Source organism: Schistocerca nitens, chromosome 10, assembly GCF_023898315.1.
Source record: "Schistocerca nitens isolate TAMUIC-IGC-003100 chromosome 10, iqSchNite1.1, whole genome shotgun sequence".
NCBI classification, from domain to species: domain Eukaryota; kingdom Metazoa; phylum Arthropoda; class Insecta; order Orthoptera; family Acrididae; genus Schistocerca; species Schistocerca nitens.
Window position 1 is genome coordinate 210316715 of NC_064623.1, and position 15239 is coordinate 210331953.

The window sequence follows — 15239 nt, forward strand, 5'->3', positions numbered from 1 at the left end:
CGTGAGTTTTTTTTTTTTAATTTAAAAACACTTATTACTTATTTTAATTATCTGTTTCCTCCAATTTCTGTTTTAGTTTATTATATTTATCTTTCTGATCTGTTTGTTCTATCCTGTGAGGTGTTTTTTTTTTTTTTTGTTTTTTTTAAAGACAAAAAACACTAATCAGCTACTGAAGCATCTTTATCTTCTATAGGTCGCAGGGGTTACGACCACTGGGGAGGTGGGTTGGTATTCATGCATGGCTGTCTTCACTTACACGTTGTAGCTACACAAGGTGTCTAAATTTGTTTATATTTAGTTTGCCCCCCACCCAAAACACCCCATTTCCCGCGCTTGTCCCGTTAGTGTCATTAGGCTTCTTGTGGAAAGTGTGTGTGTGTGTTTTTGTTTCTGCCATATTTGTGACGTCATGGGTAAAAGCAGACGGGGGGGGATCGGACGCTTCCGTATTTCCCTGTCATTTATCAGAAGATCAAAAATTGCAAAATGATTTGGAAATGATATCTGTATGGTGCAAAACTTGGCAACTAGCCATACACAACAAAATGTGTGAGGTCATCCACATGAGTGCTAAAAGGAACTCGTTAAACTTCGCTTACACGATAAATGAATCGAATCTAAAGGCTGTAAATTCAACTTGATATCTAGGAATTACAATTAGGGACAACTGTAACTGGAAAGAACACGTGGAAAATGTTGTGGGGAAAGCAAATCAAAGACTGCGATTTATTGGCAGAACACAGATCTACTAAAGAGGCTGCCTACACTATGCCTGCCTATCATCTTTTGGAGTACTACTGTGGTGTACGGCTGAAAGCAAGGGGAAACTACAGCCGTAATTTTTCCCGAGGACATGCAGCTCTACTGTATGATTAAATGATGATGGCGTCCTCTTGGGTAAAATATTCCGGAGGTAAAATAGTCCCCCATTCGGATCTCCGGGCGGGGACTACTCAAGAGGACGTCGTTATCAGGAGAAAGAAAACTGGCGTCCTACGGATCGGAGCGTGGAATGTCAGATCACTTAATCGGGCAGGTAGGTTAGAAAATTTGAAAAGGGAAATGGATAGGTTAAAGTTAGATATAGTGGGAATTAGTGAAGTTCGGTGGCAGGAGGAACAAGACTTTTGGTCAGGTGATTACAGGGTTATAAATACAAAATCAAATAGGGGTAATGCAGGAGTAGGTTTAATAATGAATAAAAAAATAGGAGTGCGGGTTAGCTACTACAAACAGCATAGTGAACACATTATTGTGGCCAAGATAGACACAAAGCCCATGCCTACTACAGTAGTACAAGTTTATATGCCAACTAGCTCTGCAGATGATGAAGAAATAGATGAAATGTATGACGAGATAAAAGAAATTATTCAGGTAGTGAAGGGAGACGAAAATTTAATAGTCATGGGTGACTGGAATTCGTCAGTAGGAAAAGGGAGAGAAGGAAACATAGTAGGTGAATATGGATTGGGGGGAAGGAATGAAAGAGGAAGCCGCCTTGTAGAATTTTGCACAGAGCATAACTTAATCATAGCTAACACTTGGTTCAAGAATCATGAAAGGAGGCTGTATACATGGAAGAAGCCAGGAGATACTGACAGGTTTCAGATAGATTATATAATGGTAAGACAGAGATTTAGGAACCAGGTTTTAAATTGTAAGACATTTCCTGGGGCAGATGTGGATTCTGACCACAATCTATTGGTTATGAACTGCAGATTGAAACTGAAGAAACTGCAAAAAGGTGGGAATTTAAGGAGATGGGACCTGGATAAACTGAAAGAACCAGAGGTTGCAGAGAGTTTCAGGGAGAGCATAAGGGAACAATTGACAGGAATGGGGGAAAGAAATACAGTAGAAGAAGAATGGGTAGCTCTGAGGGATGAAGTGGTGAAGGCAGCAGACGATCAAGTAGGTAAAAAGACGAGGGCTAATAGAAATCCTTGGGTAACAGAAGAAATATTGAATTTAATTGATGAAAGGAGAAAATATAAAAATGGAGTAAATGAAGCAGGCAAAAAGGAATACAAACGTCTCAAAAATGAAATCGACAGGAAGTGCAAAATGGCTAAGCAGGGATGGCTAGAGGACAAATGTAAGGATGTAGAGGCTTGTCTCACTAGGGGTAAGATAGATACTACCTACAGGAAAATTAAAGAGACCTTTGGAGAGAAGAGAACCACTTGTATGAATATCAAGGGCTCAGATGGAAACCCAGTTCTAAGCAAAGAAGGGAAGGCAGAAAGGTGGAAGGAGTATATAGAGGGTTTATACAAGGGAGATGTACTTGAGGACAATATTATGGAAATGGAAGAGGATGTAGATGAAGACGAAATGGGAGATAAGATACTGCGTGAAGAGTTTGACAGAGCACTGAAAGACCTGAGTCGAAACAAGGCCCCGGGAGTAGACAACATTCCACTAGAACTACTGATGGCCTCGGGAGAGCCAGTCATGACAAAACTCTACCATCTAGTGAGCACGATGTATGAGACAGGCGAAATACCCTCAGACTTCAAGAAGAATATAATAATTCCAATCCCAAAGAAAGCAGGTGTTGACAGATGTGAAAATTACCGAACTATCAGTTTAATAAGTCACAGCTGCAAAATACTAACGCGAATTCTTTACAGACGAATGGAAAAACTGGTAGAAGCCGACCTCGGGGAAGATCAGTTTGGATTCCGTAGAAATGTTGGAACACGTGAGGCAATACTGACCTTACGACTTATCTTGGAAGAAAGATTAAGAAAAGGCAAACCTACGTTTCTAGCATTTGTAGACTTAGAGAAAGCTTTTGACAATGTTGACTGGAATACCCTCTTTCAAATTCTGAAGGTGGCAGGGGTAAAATACAGGGAGCGAAAGGCTATTTACAATTTGTACAGAAACCAGATGGCAGTTATAAGAGTCGAGGGACATGATAGGGAAGCAGTGGTTGGGAAAGGAGTGAGACAGGGTTGTAGCCTCTCCCCGATGTTATTCAATCTGTATATTGAGCAAGCAGTAAAGGAAACAAAAGAAAAATTCGGAGTAGGTATTAAAATTCATGGAGAAGAAGTAAAAACTTTGAGGTTCGCCGATGACATTGTAATTCTGTCAGAGACAGCAAAGGACTTGGAAGAGCAGTTGAACGGAATGGACAGTGTCTTGAAAGGAGGATATAAGATGAACATCAACAAAAGCAAAACGAGGATAATGGAATGTAGTCAAATTAAGTCGGGTGATGCTGAGGGAATTAGATTAGGAAATGAGACACTTAAAGTAGTAAAGGAGTTTTGCTATTTAGGGAGTAAAATAACCGATGATGGTCGAAGTAGAGAGGATATAAAATGTAGACTGGCAATGGCAAGGAAAGCGTTTCTCAAGAAGAGAAATTTGTTAACATCGAGTATAGATTTAGGTGTCAGGAAGTCGTTTCTGAAAGTATTTGTATGGAGTGTAGCCATGTATGGAAGTGAGACATGGACGATAACTAGTTTGGACAAGAAGAGAATAGAAGCTTTCGAAATGTGGTGCTACAGAAGAATGCTGAAGATAAGGTGGGTAGATCACGTAACTAATGAGGAGGTATTGAATAGGATTGGGGAGAAGAGAAGTTTGTGGCACAACTTGACTAGAAGAAGGGATCGGTTCGTAGGACATGTTTTGAGGCATCAAGGGATCACAAATTTAGCATTGGAGGGCAGCGTGGAGGGTAAAAATCGTAGAGGGAGACCAAGAGATCAATACACTAAGCAGATTCAGAAGGATGTAGGTTGCAGTAGGTACTGGGAGATGAAGAAGCTTGCACAGGATAGAGTAGCATGGAGAGCTGCATCAAACCAGTCTCAGGACTGAAGACCACAACAACAACTGTGGTGTATGGGATCCTTACCTGATAGCATTAACAGAGTACACTGAGAAAGTTCGAAAGTAACAGCATGTTTTGTAATATTGAGAAATAGGGGTGGTCATGATACAGGATTTGGCATGTTCATCATTAAAACAAAGCATTTCTCATTGCAGCAGGATCTTCTCATGAAGTTTCAATTACCAACTTTCTCCTCTGAATGCAAAAATATTTTGTTGACTCTGACCTACACAGGGAGGAATGATCATCATAACAAAATGAGAGAAATCAGAGCTCACACAGAAAGCTATAGCAGTTCTTTTTTTCTGCGCACATCATTGCCCGAGAATGGAGTAATAGAAAATTATTGTTAAGGTGGTTCGATGAACTGTCCACCAGGCACTTAAATGTGATTTGCAAAATATCCATGTAGATGTAGATGAACTTCAAACAGAGTGTGTGTGTGTGTGTGTGTGTGTGTGTGTGTGTGTGTGTGAGAGAGAGAGAGAGAGAGAGAGAGAGAGAGAGAGAGAGAGAGACATATATCACTGAGAACATTTATTACAATGTGTACTGACTTGTTTCATGCCATGGCACAAGTTGCAGTTCTGATCAATGTAACATGCAAAATTAACTACGTAGCCTCACAGCCTTTAATTTCATGCCAAATGTTTTTGGAAGTGAGAAAGCTAAAAATAAAGTGCAACCTGGAAATTCTATTTAGGATATATGACACTTAGATGAGAAAATCATGGTATAAAGAGCTCTGTCACTGTAAGAGTAATACAAGATAAGCTTTATCATTATCAAGATGCGATTATATTACGTAAACATATTTCCAAGCTGTGCATTTTCTATAATTTCACTTACAGAGTCACAATCATACTAAATAACATACCTGATACTGCCATTAGGTACACACGGCCAAAGTTGCAGAGACCACCAATCAGAAACACCCCTAGCAACATTAATGACATCCTCTTGAGATTCTCTGTTGATTGTTGTGGGTCTGAATCTTTGCTGTATATTACATCAATAACTTTCCCCAAGCAGAAAGGTACTGCCATTGTTATTGTGCTTGAGATGGCAAGGAGACATATGGCACCTGGTGACATAAGTCTCATCTTCAACACCATATGCAACTATATGTAACATGAAGAGTTTTCGTGTTTTTACAGGGCATACTGCTATAAAAGAATGTAGAAGTATAACTAAATTTTGTGTCAAATTGTATGTGCATAATTAAAGTAACAGAAAACACAGAACTTAAATAAGTAAGAGTTTGTATACGCCTAATTACATATTATTGTAATGTGCTGGGAAAAGATAAAAATCTGTACTTGAGATTCTAGTTCTCAGACAAATCTGCGCTTACCGGCTAATGTCCACCGTTCAGGTTTTGCCAGAGACAACAATCTTTTCAATTCAGATGCTTTTGGCATTACAAAGGAACTTGTCTGTGTCTGTTTGGTTCTTGGTACCAGTTTGCTGTTTCTTGACTGCAATACTGATTTATACCGAACAGAATTCGAGAAAATGTTTCGAAATTTTACAGTTAATCTTGATGACTGCGGAATTCTAGGCGAAATTACTACGAAACGAACAGGCTGTTGCATGCTTGTGGAGTAACTACACATAATATGTGTGTTGCATGACAATTTCGATCTTACAGCCTGCATAATGAATGCATAATTTCTGTCTAAATGCCTACACCGGCCGACAACTTCTGATAATTTTCCTTGAAAATACATGTTGACTAATAAATACCCCTATTAGACTGAAATTTTACGGCACATCTACTTTGTTGTTCATCACATATAACAATTTCTATTTTACCACAACAGTCCACAAAGCATCTTTCTCTTGCTGTTACATATCACACCGCATGCTTGAAAAGTGCTTCATCATTTCCTAAACGCTTGTTGTGCCCAACACTATACCGTTTTCAACATGCTCCCGATGACTTTTATCGCATAAACACTAGCTATTCACTTGTTACTTGGTTCGTGTGTTTCCGCTGGGTTGGCACCCCGACATACGAAAGTATATTGTTCTGAAACAGAAGACAGAAGTGGACAGAAGATATCAGTGTGGTGCACTAGTGGTATTGTTGGGTATTGGGAACACGTCTGTTGCCGTAATGCATGGAAGATACTTACGTTAATAAATGTATTAAAAACAAATAGATTTTCAACTAAAATGACAGACAAAAATGTTACTGGTGACACGCCAGCGAGTCAGTATGACGAATATGATGATCGTCCAAGTACAAAACCAGAGCGATTTTCCAGCAGGTAGGCTTTATACATAACATTTGAGTGTAACTATACAAATGGTAATTAAAACGCCTATTATATCATAAACCAAGAAATTATGTTCTGGATGTACCCAGTGAAATATAAATGATTCTTATTGGGTAGTTATGAAGTTCATCATTTGGAGATAATGGTACGGTATTGTGCAATACAATAAAGCCGCAACATCTCTCTCTCTCTCTCTCTCTCTCTCTCTCTCTCTCTCTCTCTCTCTCTCTCTTTTGTAGTAACTGAAGATATTGGGTTTCGCATCAGGTTTTATAAAGATAATTTGGTAGAACTGCCTTTGTGTTCCTGTTGCGATCAGTACTTAGGAAGCATGCTGGAGAAACACTTATATTACAATATTACTTTAGCCTAAACTTTTCCTAGGAAAGAATGAAATGCACAACTGTTTCACGCTGCCCATGGTAACAAAATATCTAACAGAAAGCAGAAGTGTTTTTGTAATGCAGAATAACAACGTCATTGATACTAGGAATTCGTGAAGTAATTGTGGAAGAGAAACAAATAGTCAGTTACAAATCTGTAGATAACCAACAAGTAGCTGTAATTTTGCTGAACTGTGTGAAACCGGAGGGGTGGTTTCTTTTTGTTTCTGCACATAGTGTGAAAATTTGTTTTTGGGGTGCATTAGAATCATGAGCATCATCTGTTATGTGGAACAAGCTTGAAAATTCAATTGGATATTTCGTAATTGCTATAAAGTAAGTCTCACTTGGAATTCCCTTTTTTAAAGTTAGGCTAGTGGGTTATAAACTACCATTTCCTAGCCCCTGACATTGAATGTGGAATACACAGATGTAGATATGTACCTTATTGGAGCTGTCATTTTTGATGCTTAAGAAGTGATAAATGACGAGGAAAAAATCCTAGGATAAAGCTGTGATCGTACCCAGACTGTTTAGATGTGTTGTGCATTAAAAAAAGTGCTAGTCCACAGTTTTGAAAATCTTAGCCATTGATGAATTTGATACTTGTTTAAGGTTGTTGCTGTTGCATCTTACCCAAGGATAGAGCTAACTAAAATTTTTATGATTATTTTGAATGGTGTGGCAGCTTAAACATTAATTTTTCATGTTTGTTAACTTTGGTAACAATTTTATCCAATTCAGTAACACACTATGGCCTTGGGAATATTATCTTATGTAAGTTGGGATTAGAGCGTCCATGCATGTATCCCTTCCTGCTTCTCCTTGGTAAAATTCACTGAAATGCCGTGCCTTCCATGTTGTGTGTATGATATGTTTGATAAACAAGACAATCTAGATCATGTTCATCTGTTATTACTGTTTTTGGCCAAATTAGGCCACCTTCTGATTTAAGATAAAAACAGAGAACTACTGCTGCCTGGCAGAGAGTCCATAAAACTACCTTCAGACATACTCTCAAATAGTATGCGGGAAAAATGGATCTTCAATCTTTCTGTATGAGCTCTAATTTCCTTTATTTTATTACAATGATCATCTCTCCACATCTAGGTTGGCACCAACAAAATATTTTCACATTCAGAGGAAAATATTGGTTTTGAAATTTTGTAAAGAGATCTTGTCACAACAAAAAAAATCACCTCTGTTTTAATGATTGCCACTCAATTCGCATATCATATCCATGGCACCCCACTATTTTGCAATTTTAAAAAATAAGCTGTCCTGCTTTGAACATCTTAAATGTTCCCCGTCAGACCAGTCTGCTAAGGATCAGATATCATGCAGCAATACTCCAGAAGAGAATGGACAACTGTAATGTAGGCAGTCCATTTTGTAGACCTATTTCATCTGCCAATAAAACCCAGTTTTTGGTTTCCCTACTACACAACATTATCTGTGTGATCGTTCCAGTTTAATTTGTTAGTAATTGCTAGATGTTTAGTTGACAGCATTTAGATTTGTAGGATTTATTGTGTAACCAAAATTTAATCGATTCTTTGTAGTATTCATCTGGATTTTCATATGGAAATACGGAAGCGTCCGATTCCGCCCGTCTGCTTTGACCCATGACGTCACAAATATGGCGGAAACTACCACAAACCACGATTCCAATATGGCTCATATAAAGTCGGTACGTACACATTATGAGGACGAAAATGCATTGAAAAACAAACACAAACACTTTCCACAAAAAGCCTAATGACACTAATGGGACAAGCACAGGAAATGGGTTGTTTTTGGGTGGGGGCAAACTAAATATAAACAAATTTAGACACCCAACCCCACACAAAACGACGAAAAAAAAAACGACATCACAAAACTCCCCAAATACCACTAAACACAATATCATCTGAAATCGGACACTTCCCTTGACCTATACAGCTCAACAGCAGCTCCCAATCCCATAAATTAGGAGCAACACTTCCCTTGGCCTATATAGCTCAAAAACATCTCCCGATACCAATATCAACATACACAGCCACACATTAAGATCAAACATTTCCCTTGACCTGCGCACTGTAATTTTATCCATCATATCCATTCCTGAACAAAAACAACAACCGATTAATTTTACTAAAATTACCACACGATGTACAGTGAACAACACGAAATTAACCTTCACACAAAATCGTTAACTCGCTGAAACGAATTCCACTAGAAACACAGCCGACACTTGAACAATTCTGGATAATGAGCAAAAGCAAACTGAGCCCATTACACCACACAAACGAAAACCCTGAACATACCACCAGAGAGCACAACCAACCACAACACGACGACATCTACAAACACGCCACACTCACAAACCAAACTCCGCACCGTCATGATGTTACACACGACAACACCCTTACGTCACGGGTCAAAGCTGATGCGTGGGATCGGACGCTTCTGTCGACCCTTCATTATTTACAGTCAATTACTATTTTTTGTACCATACAGGTATCTTGTCTACATCATTATGTCATTATGAAATTGGTTTGATCTGATGAATTTACTATGGTGTAAATTGCTTAGTTGATATGGCGTAAGGGACCAAGCAACGAGGTCATTGGTCCCTAGATTGGAAGGACAGCATCATCTGCAAACAGTCTAAGATGGCTGCTCACATTGTCACTTAAATCATTTATATAGCTTAGGAGCAGCAGAGGACCTACAACATTACCTTGGGTGACTCCAGATACAACTTCTATTTTGCTCAATGACTCGGTTACCATGAGCTGTGATGTTCCTGACAGGAAATCGTGAATCCTGTCGCACACCTGAGATGATACTCTGTAGGCACTTTGATTAAAAATCTTTCATGAGAAAAAGGTGTCAACAGCTCTCAGAAAATCTAGAAATATGGACTAAATTTGAAATCTCCTGTTAATAGCATTCATTACCTGGTGTGAATAGAGAACTAGTTATGTTTCATAACAATGATATTTTCTGATTCCATGCTGTGTATCAGTAGATCATTTTCTTTGAGGCAATTCACAATATTTGTACACGGCATATGTTTCAAAATCCTACTGCAAATCAACATCAGCAATGTGGATATGTAAATCAGTGGATTACTCTTGCTTCCTCTTTGATGTAGGTCAGTAGATTACTCCTGATACCTCTTTGGTATAGGTGTGACCTGTGCAACTTCAGTCTTTAAGTAGAAATCTTCCTTCGAGCAAGTGGTTGTATAGGATTGCTAAGTATAGAGCTGTTACATCAGTGTAATCTGAAAGGAACTGAATTGGTATACAATCTTGCCCTCATCAAGTGATTTATGCTGCTTTGCCACACTGATGAGATTTACTTCTGAGTTACATTGGCAACTATTCACGATTCAAATTCAGGAATATTCACTTGGCCATCTTCAGTGGCCATATGAATAATGGGAAACTTCCTTTTGGTGAAATGTGGAACATAATGGTCTCCTGTTGTTGTGGCCTTCCATCCTGAGACTGGTTTGATGCAGCTCTCCATGCTACTCTATCCTGTGCAAGCTTCTTCGTCTCCCAGTACTTACTGCAACCTACGTCCTTCTGAATCTGCTTTGTGTATTCATCTCTTGGTCTCCCTCTATGTATTTGACTATGGTCTCCTATGTATCTTTTATTTTATTTACACATCAAGTTCTGTGGGACCAAATTGAGGAGCAAATCTCAGAGGTCATAGAATGTGCCAGTACATGAAATTACAACATAAAAGTAATAACAGATAAAAATAAATCTTAATGAAACTGAAAAAAGTCATTCCATAAGTTTAAGTAAACACAATCAACACTACAACAAGAATCAGCTTAAGTTTTCAAGGAACTCCGTGACAATAAAAGGAGTGACCCATGAGGAAACTCTTCAGTTTAGATTTAAAAGAGCATGGATTACTGCTAAGATTTTTGAATTCAAGTGGTAGCTTATTGAAAATGGATGGAGCAGTATACTGCACACCTTTCTGCACAAGAGTTACAGAAGTCTAATCCAAATGCAGGTTTGATTTCTGCTGAGTATTAACTGAGTGAAAGCTGCTTACTCCTGGGAATAAGCTAATATTGTTAAACAAGAAATGACAGTAAGGAATATATATAGAGAGAGAGGCCAATGTCAAAATACCCAGACTCGTGAACAGGGGTTGACAAGAGATTCGTTAACGTACACCACTTATTGCCCGAACTGCCCGTTTCTGAGCCAAAAATATCCTTTTAGAATGGGAAGAGTTTTGTGCAGAAATGGTGCATTAAACAGGATCTGAGAGTTAATCTTAAGAAGACTATTGTGCTAAAGCTCTTCGATGAAAATCTACCTGTGAAGGGGATAGTGAAATATCTAGGGGTAACCTTGGATGAGAAGCTAACTTGGACCTCTCACATTAAGGGAATCTGCTCCAAGGCGAAAAGTATTCTAGTGAGTACTAGGAGGGCTTGTGGCAAAAGCTGGGGCCTAAGCCCAAGGGGTATGCACTGGATATACACCACAGTGGTAAGACCTAGGATTTCCTATAGGGCTTTAGTGTGGTGACAGGAGGTAGAAAAACAGGTTGCTGCTAAGGAGCTTGCTAAGGTGCAGAGATTGGCCTGCTTAGCCATAACGGGCGGAATTAGCAGCACGCCAACCACTGGAATGGAAGCCATGCTGGATACGCGTCCACTTCACCTTTGGGCCAAGATGGAGGCAGCAGTGGGGGCACACAGACTTAAAACTGGCAAAAACTGGGTCTCATTCAGATATCCAAAATCACACACTAACATAGTGAGTGAGGTAAATATAGGAATGGCTGGGGAAATATCTGCCGACTGTATAACAGCTCCCAACTGCTTCGACTTACAACATAATAATTGCAAGTAGGGAGCAGTGGGAAAAAACAGTTAGACACCATACGGGGGACATTGTTTGGTTCACTGATGGGTCGAAAACAGACTAAGGCGTTGGGGCAGGGGTGTACGGGGTTCAGCCAAGACTGGAGAGCATCATTTCTTTAGGAAAACTGGCCTCTGTATTCCAAGCTGAAATTACTGCAATCAGGGCGTGTGTGGCGGAGAATATGCATAGGTGCTACAATGACTGTAGCATCTACATCTATTCAGACAGCCCTGAAATCATTGGCAGCTCCTGAAACAAGATCTAAGATTGTTTCAGATTGCCACAGGGCTCCAGTGGAGCTAGTGGGAAGCAATAGGGTAAATGTAGTGTGGGTCCCTGGCCACTCAGGGATCTGTGGCAATGAACAAGCTGATAGATTGACTAGGATGCGGGCAACAACTCCATTTATTGGACCGGAACCTGTCCTGACAATCACCAAGGCTATGATCAAATTAGAACTATGGAACTGGCTTAGGAAACAGCATGTAGGGTACTGGACAAAGGTCGATAAACAAAAACAGCCCAAGCCATGTTTTAAAAGAAGCTCTGTAATCCTGGGATTGAACAGGAAAGAGATCAAACTCATGACTGGACTGATGACCGGCCATGGGAACTTCGAAAAACATCTACACACAATGGGATAACGGAAGAGGACCCTAAATGTAGGATCTTTAATGAGGGTGAACGAAATGCATCACACTTAATCTTCAAATGCATGGCATTGGAGAGTAAACGACACAGAATCTTCAGGACAACTAGACCTGAAGAAATTGTGTCTAACAAAAAACTGGTAGAGGGACTCCTTGCACTATTTAAGGATACTGGTTGGCTTTACTAGCTATACAGGGAGCGATACCGCACAGTAAACCTAGTTTCGGTGCGGGCAGTGGCGTATCAGACCTAAGCTGTTCTAGCTTCCCTATTAAAATCAATCAATCAGTGGGAAGAGTTACCCCAGAATATAATACCATACCACATAAGCGAATGAAAATAAGCAAAGTAGACTAATTTTCGTGTGGAACAATCACTCACTTCAGATACCATTCAAATAGTAAAAATGGCAGCATTAAGTCTTTGAACAAGATCTTGAACGTGTGCTTTCCATGGCAATTTATGATCTGTCTGAACACCTAGAAATTTGAACTGTTCAGTTTTACTAATCATATGCCCACTCACTGACATTATAAGGTCAGGTTTTGTTGACTTGTGTGTTAGAAACTGTAAAAACTGAGTCTTATGTTGCACATGAAATCCTTTGCTACCAACCTAGTGTCATCAGCAAACAGAAATATTTTAGAGTTACCGCATATCATTTATATAAATAAGGAACAGGAGTGGCCCCAACACTGATCCCTGGGGCACCACTCCACTTGACCGTACTCCACTCAGACCTCACATCACAGCCATTCTCAACACTGTGAATAATGACCTTTTGCTGTCTGTTGCTAAAGTAAGAGGTGAACCAATTGTGAGATACTCCCCGTATTCCGTAATGGTCCAACTTCTGGAGCAATATTTTGTGATCAACACAAACACCTTAGTTAAATGGAAAAAATATGCCTTGCATTCGAAACCTTTTGTTTAACCCATCCAGTACCTCACAGAGAGATCAGTAAACTGCAAACTGATTTTATATTGTCAACCTTGTGCTGCTGACCAGACACTTCCTTCACAACTGACCACATGGTTTTAATTTCATCCTGTGAATTAGCTATTCTGTTTGCATGTCACATACTCTTTGCCTTCCTAATAACACTTTAAGCACCTTACAATACTGTTTGTAATGGGCTACTGAAGCTTGATTGTGACTACTTCTAACATCCAGAATGAGATTTTCACTCTGCAGTGGAGTGTGCGCCAATATGATACTTCCTGGCAGATTAAAACTGTGTGCCGGACCAAGACTCGAACTCGGGGCCTTTGCCTTTCGCAGGCAAGTGCTCTATCAACTGAGCTACCCAAGCACAACTCACGCCCTGTCCTCACAGCTTTACTTCTGCTGCAGAGTGAAAATCTCATTCTGGAAACATCCCCCAGGCTGTGGCTAAGCCATGTCTCCGCAATATCCTTTCTTTCAGGAGTGCTAGTTCTGCAAGGTCTGCAGAAGAGCTTCTGTAAAGTTTGGAAGGTAGGAGACGAGGTACTGGCAGAAGTAAAGCTGTGAGGATGGGGCGTGAGTCGTGCTTGGGTAGCTTAGTTGGTAGAGCACTTGCCCGCGAAAGGCAGAGGTCCCGAGTTTGAGTCTCGGGCCGGCACACAGTTTTAATCTGCCAGGAAGTTTCATACTTCTAACATTTTTATATAATTCCTGTTTTGTTCTACATGATATCTGTGGTGTCACCGCCAGACACCACACTTGCTAGGTGGTAGCCTTTAAATCGGCCGCGGTCCATTAGTATACGTCGGACCCGCGTGTCGCCACTGTCAGTGATCGCAGACCGAGCGCCGCCACATGGGAGGTCTAGAGAGACTTACTAGCACTTAGCACTCGCCCCAGTTGTACAGCCGACGTTCATAGCAGTGGTTCACTGACAAATTACACTCTCATTTGCCGAGACGATAGTTAGCATAGCCTTCAGCTACGTCATTTGCTACGACCTAGCAAGGCGCCGTATTCAATTGATATTTCTCATGTGAAGCATGTACAGTCAAGAGAGATGTTCTCCAATTGTGGATTAAAGTTAAGTATTCCAAAAACTACGTTCTTTTCTTTATAGGATAATTACTTTACCTTGTTCCAGACCTCACGCCAATCTGCGTGAGCTTAACGCGTGCCTTTCGGCTTCCTCTCATAGTGACTTGGCTGTCTTGCCAAGTCACAACAATATCCTTATCCCACTAGTCAGCCATCCAGGCTGCCTATTTCTGCTAGTAGTCCATTTAGAACGTTCTAATGGAAAGTAACTCTCAAAGAGCATGAGAAATTTATATTTATCATCTATGTTATCGGCACTATGAACACCCTGCCAGTCTTGTTCCTTCACAAGGTTTAAAAAAAACTCTCTATTGCTGCTGGCTTAACTTTCGTACATTGTTTGTAATTACATGTGATATTTGTTTGAGTACAAAACCCTTTTTGTACTAATCATGGTCTGAGAGGCCATTCATGCTTTTACTGACAGAATGCACATCTAGTAGTGGAAATGGAAATGCCGTGTGGCTAGGACCTCCTGAGTAGACCATTCACCTAGTGCGCAGACCATTCACCTAGTGCAAGTCTTTAGAGTTCATGCCATTTCGGCAACTTGCGTGTCAATAGGGATGATATGACAATGATAAGGACAACACAACACCCAGTCTCTGAGCGGAGAAAATCTCCAACACAGCCGGGAATCAAACCCAAGCCATTAGATAGGACATTCTGTCCCGCTGACTACTCAGCTACCAGGAGTGGACATCTAGTAATTAAGAATGAATAAAACTATTGTCTATGGCTGTGCTACTGTTTCCCTGCACCCTAGTTGGGAAAAACACAGTCTGCATCAGATCATATGTATTAGGAGATCTACCAACATCCTTTTTCTTATAGCATCTTACACAAAATTTATATTGAAGTCACCACATATCACTAATTTCTGGTACTTCCTACAAAGTGAATCAAGAGCCCTCTCTAGCTTGAGCAGAAATGCTTTGAAGTCAGAGTTCGGGGACCTATAAACAATAACAATTAGAAGTTTAGTTTCACTAAATTCAACTGCCCCGGCACAACATTCTAGTATCTGCTCAGTGCAGTGCCGTGATACATCTATGGACTCAAGTGGAATACCGTTTTTTACGTACATGGCCACTCCCCCACCCCGCAAGAACTCCTTGAAAAACAGCCAGC

At 40.2% G+C, this 15239-nt stretch overlaps 2 protein-coding genes across 2 annotated transcripts in view; one reads left to right on the forward strand and one right to left on the reverse strand.

The window, feature by feature from the left end:
• Positions 1–5828, reverse strand: part of LOC126210662 (ATP-binding cassette sub-family B member 10, mitochondrial-like) — a 137531-nt gene extending 131703 nt beyond the window's left edge. The window contains exons 1-2 of the mRNA XM_049939993.1: positions 5211–5828; positions 4734–4940 (exon numbers count right to left, since the gene is read on the reverse strand). Of these exons, the coding sequence (XP_049795950.1) occupies positions 4734–4940; positions 5211–5586 (583 nt within the window). The 5' untranslated portion in view covers positions 5587–5828. The remainder of the gene's footprint in view (positions 1–4733; positions 4941–5210) is intronic.
• A 79-nt stretch (positions 5829–5907) lies between these two features.
• The window catches only part of LOC126210661 (putative ATP-dependent RNA helicase DHX57), a 238405-nt gene continuing 229073 nt past the window's right edge, over positions 5908–15239 (forward strand). The window contains exon 1 of the mRNA XM_049939992.1: positions 5908–6129. Coding sequence (XP_049795949.1) covers positions 6035–6129 — 95 coding nt within the window. The 5' untranslated portion in view covers positions 5908–6034. The remainder of the gene's footprint in view (positions 6130–15239) is intronic.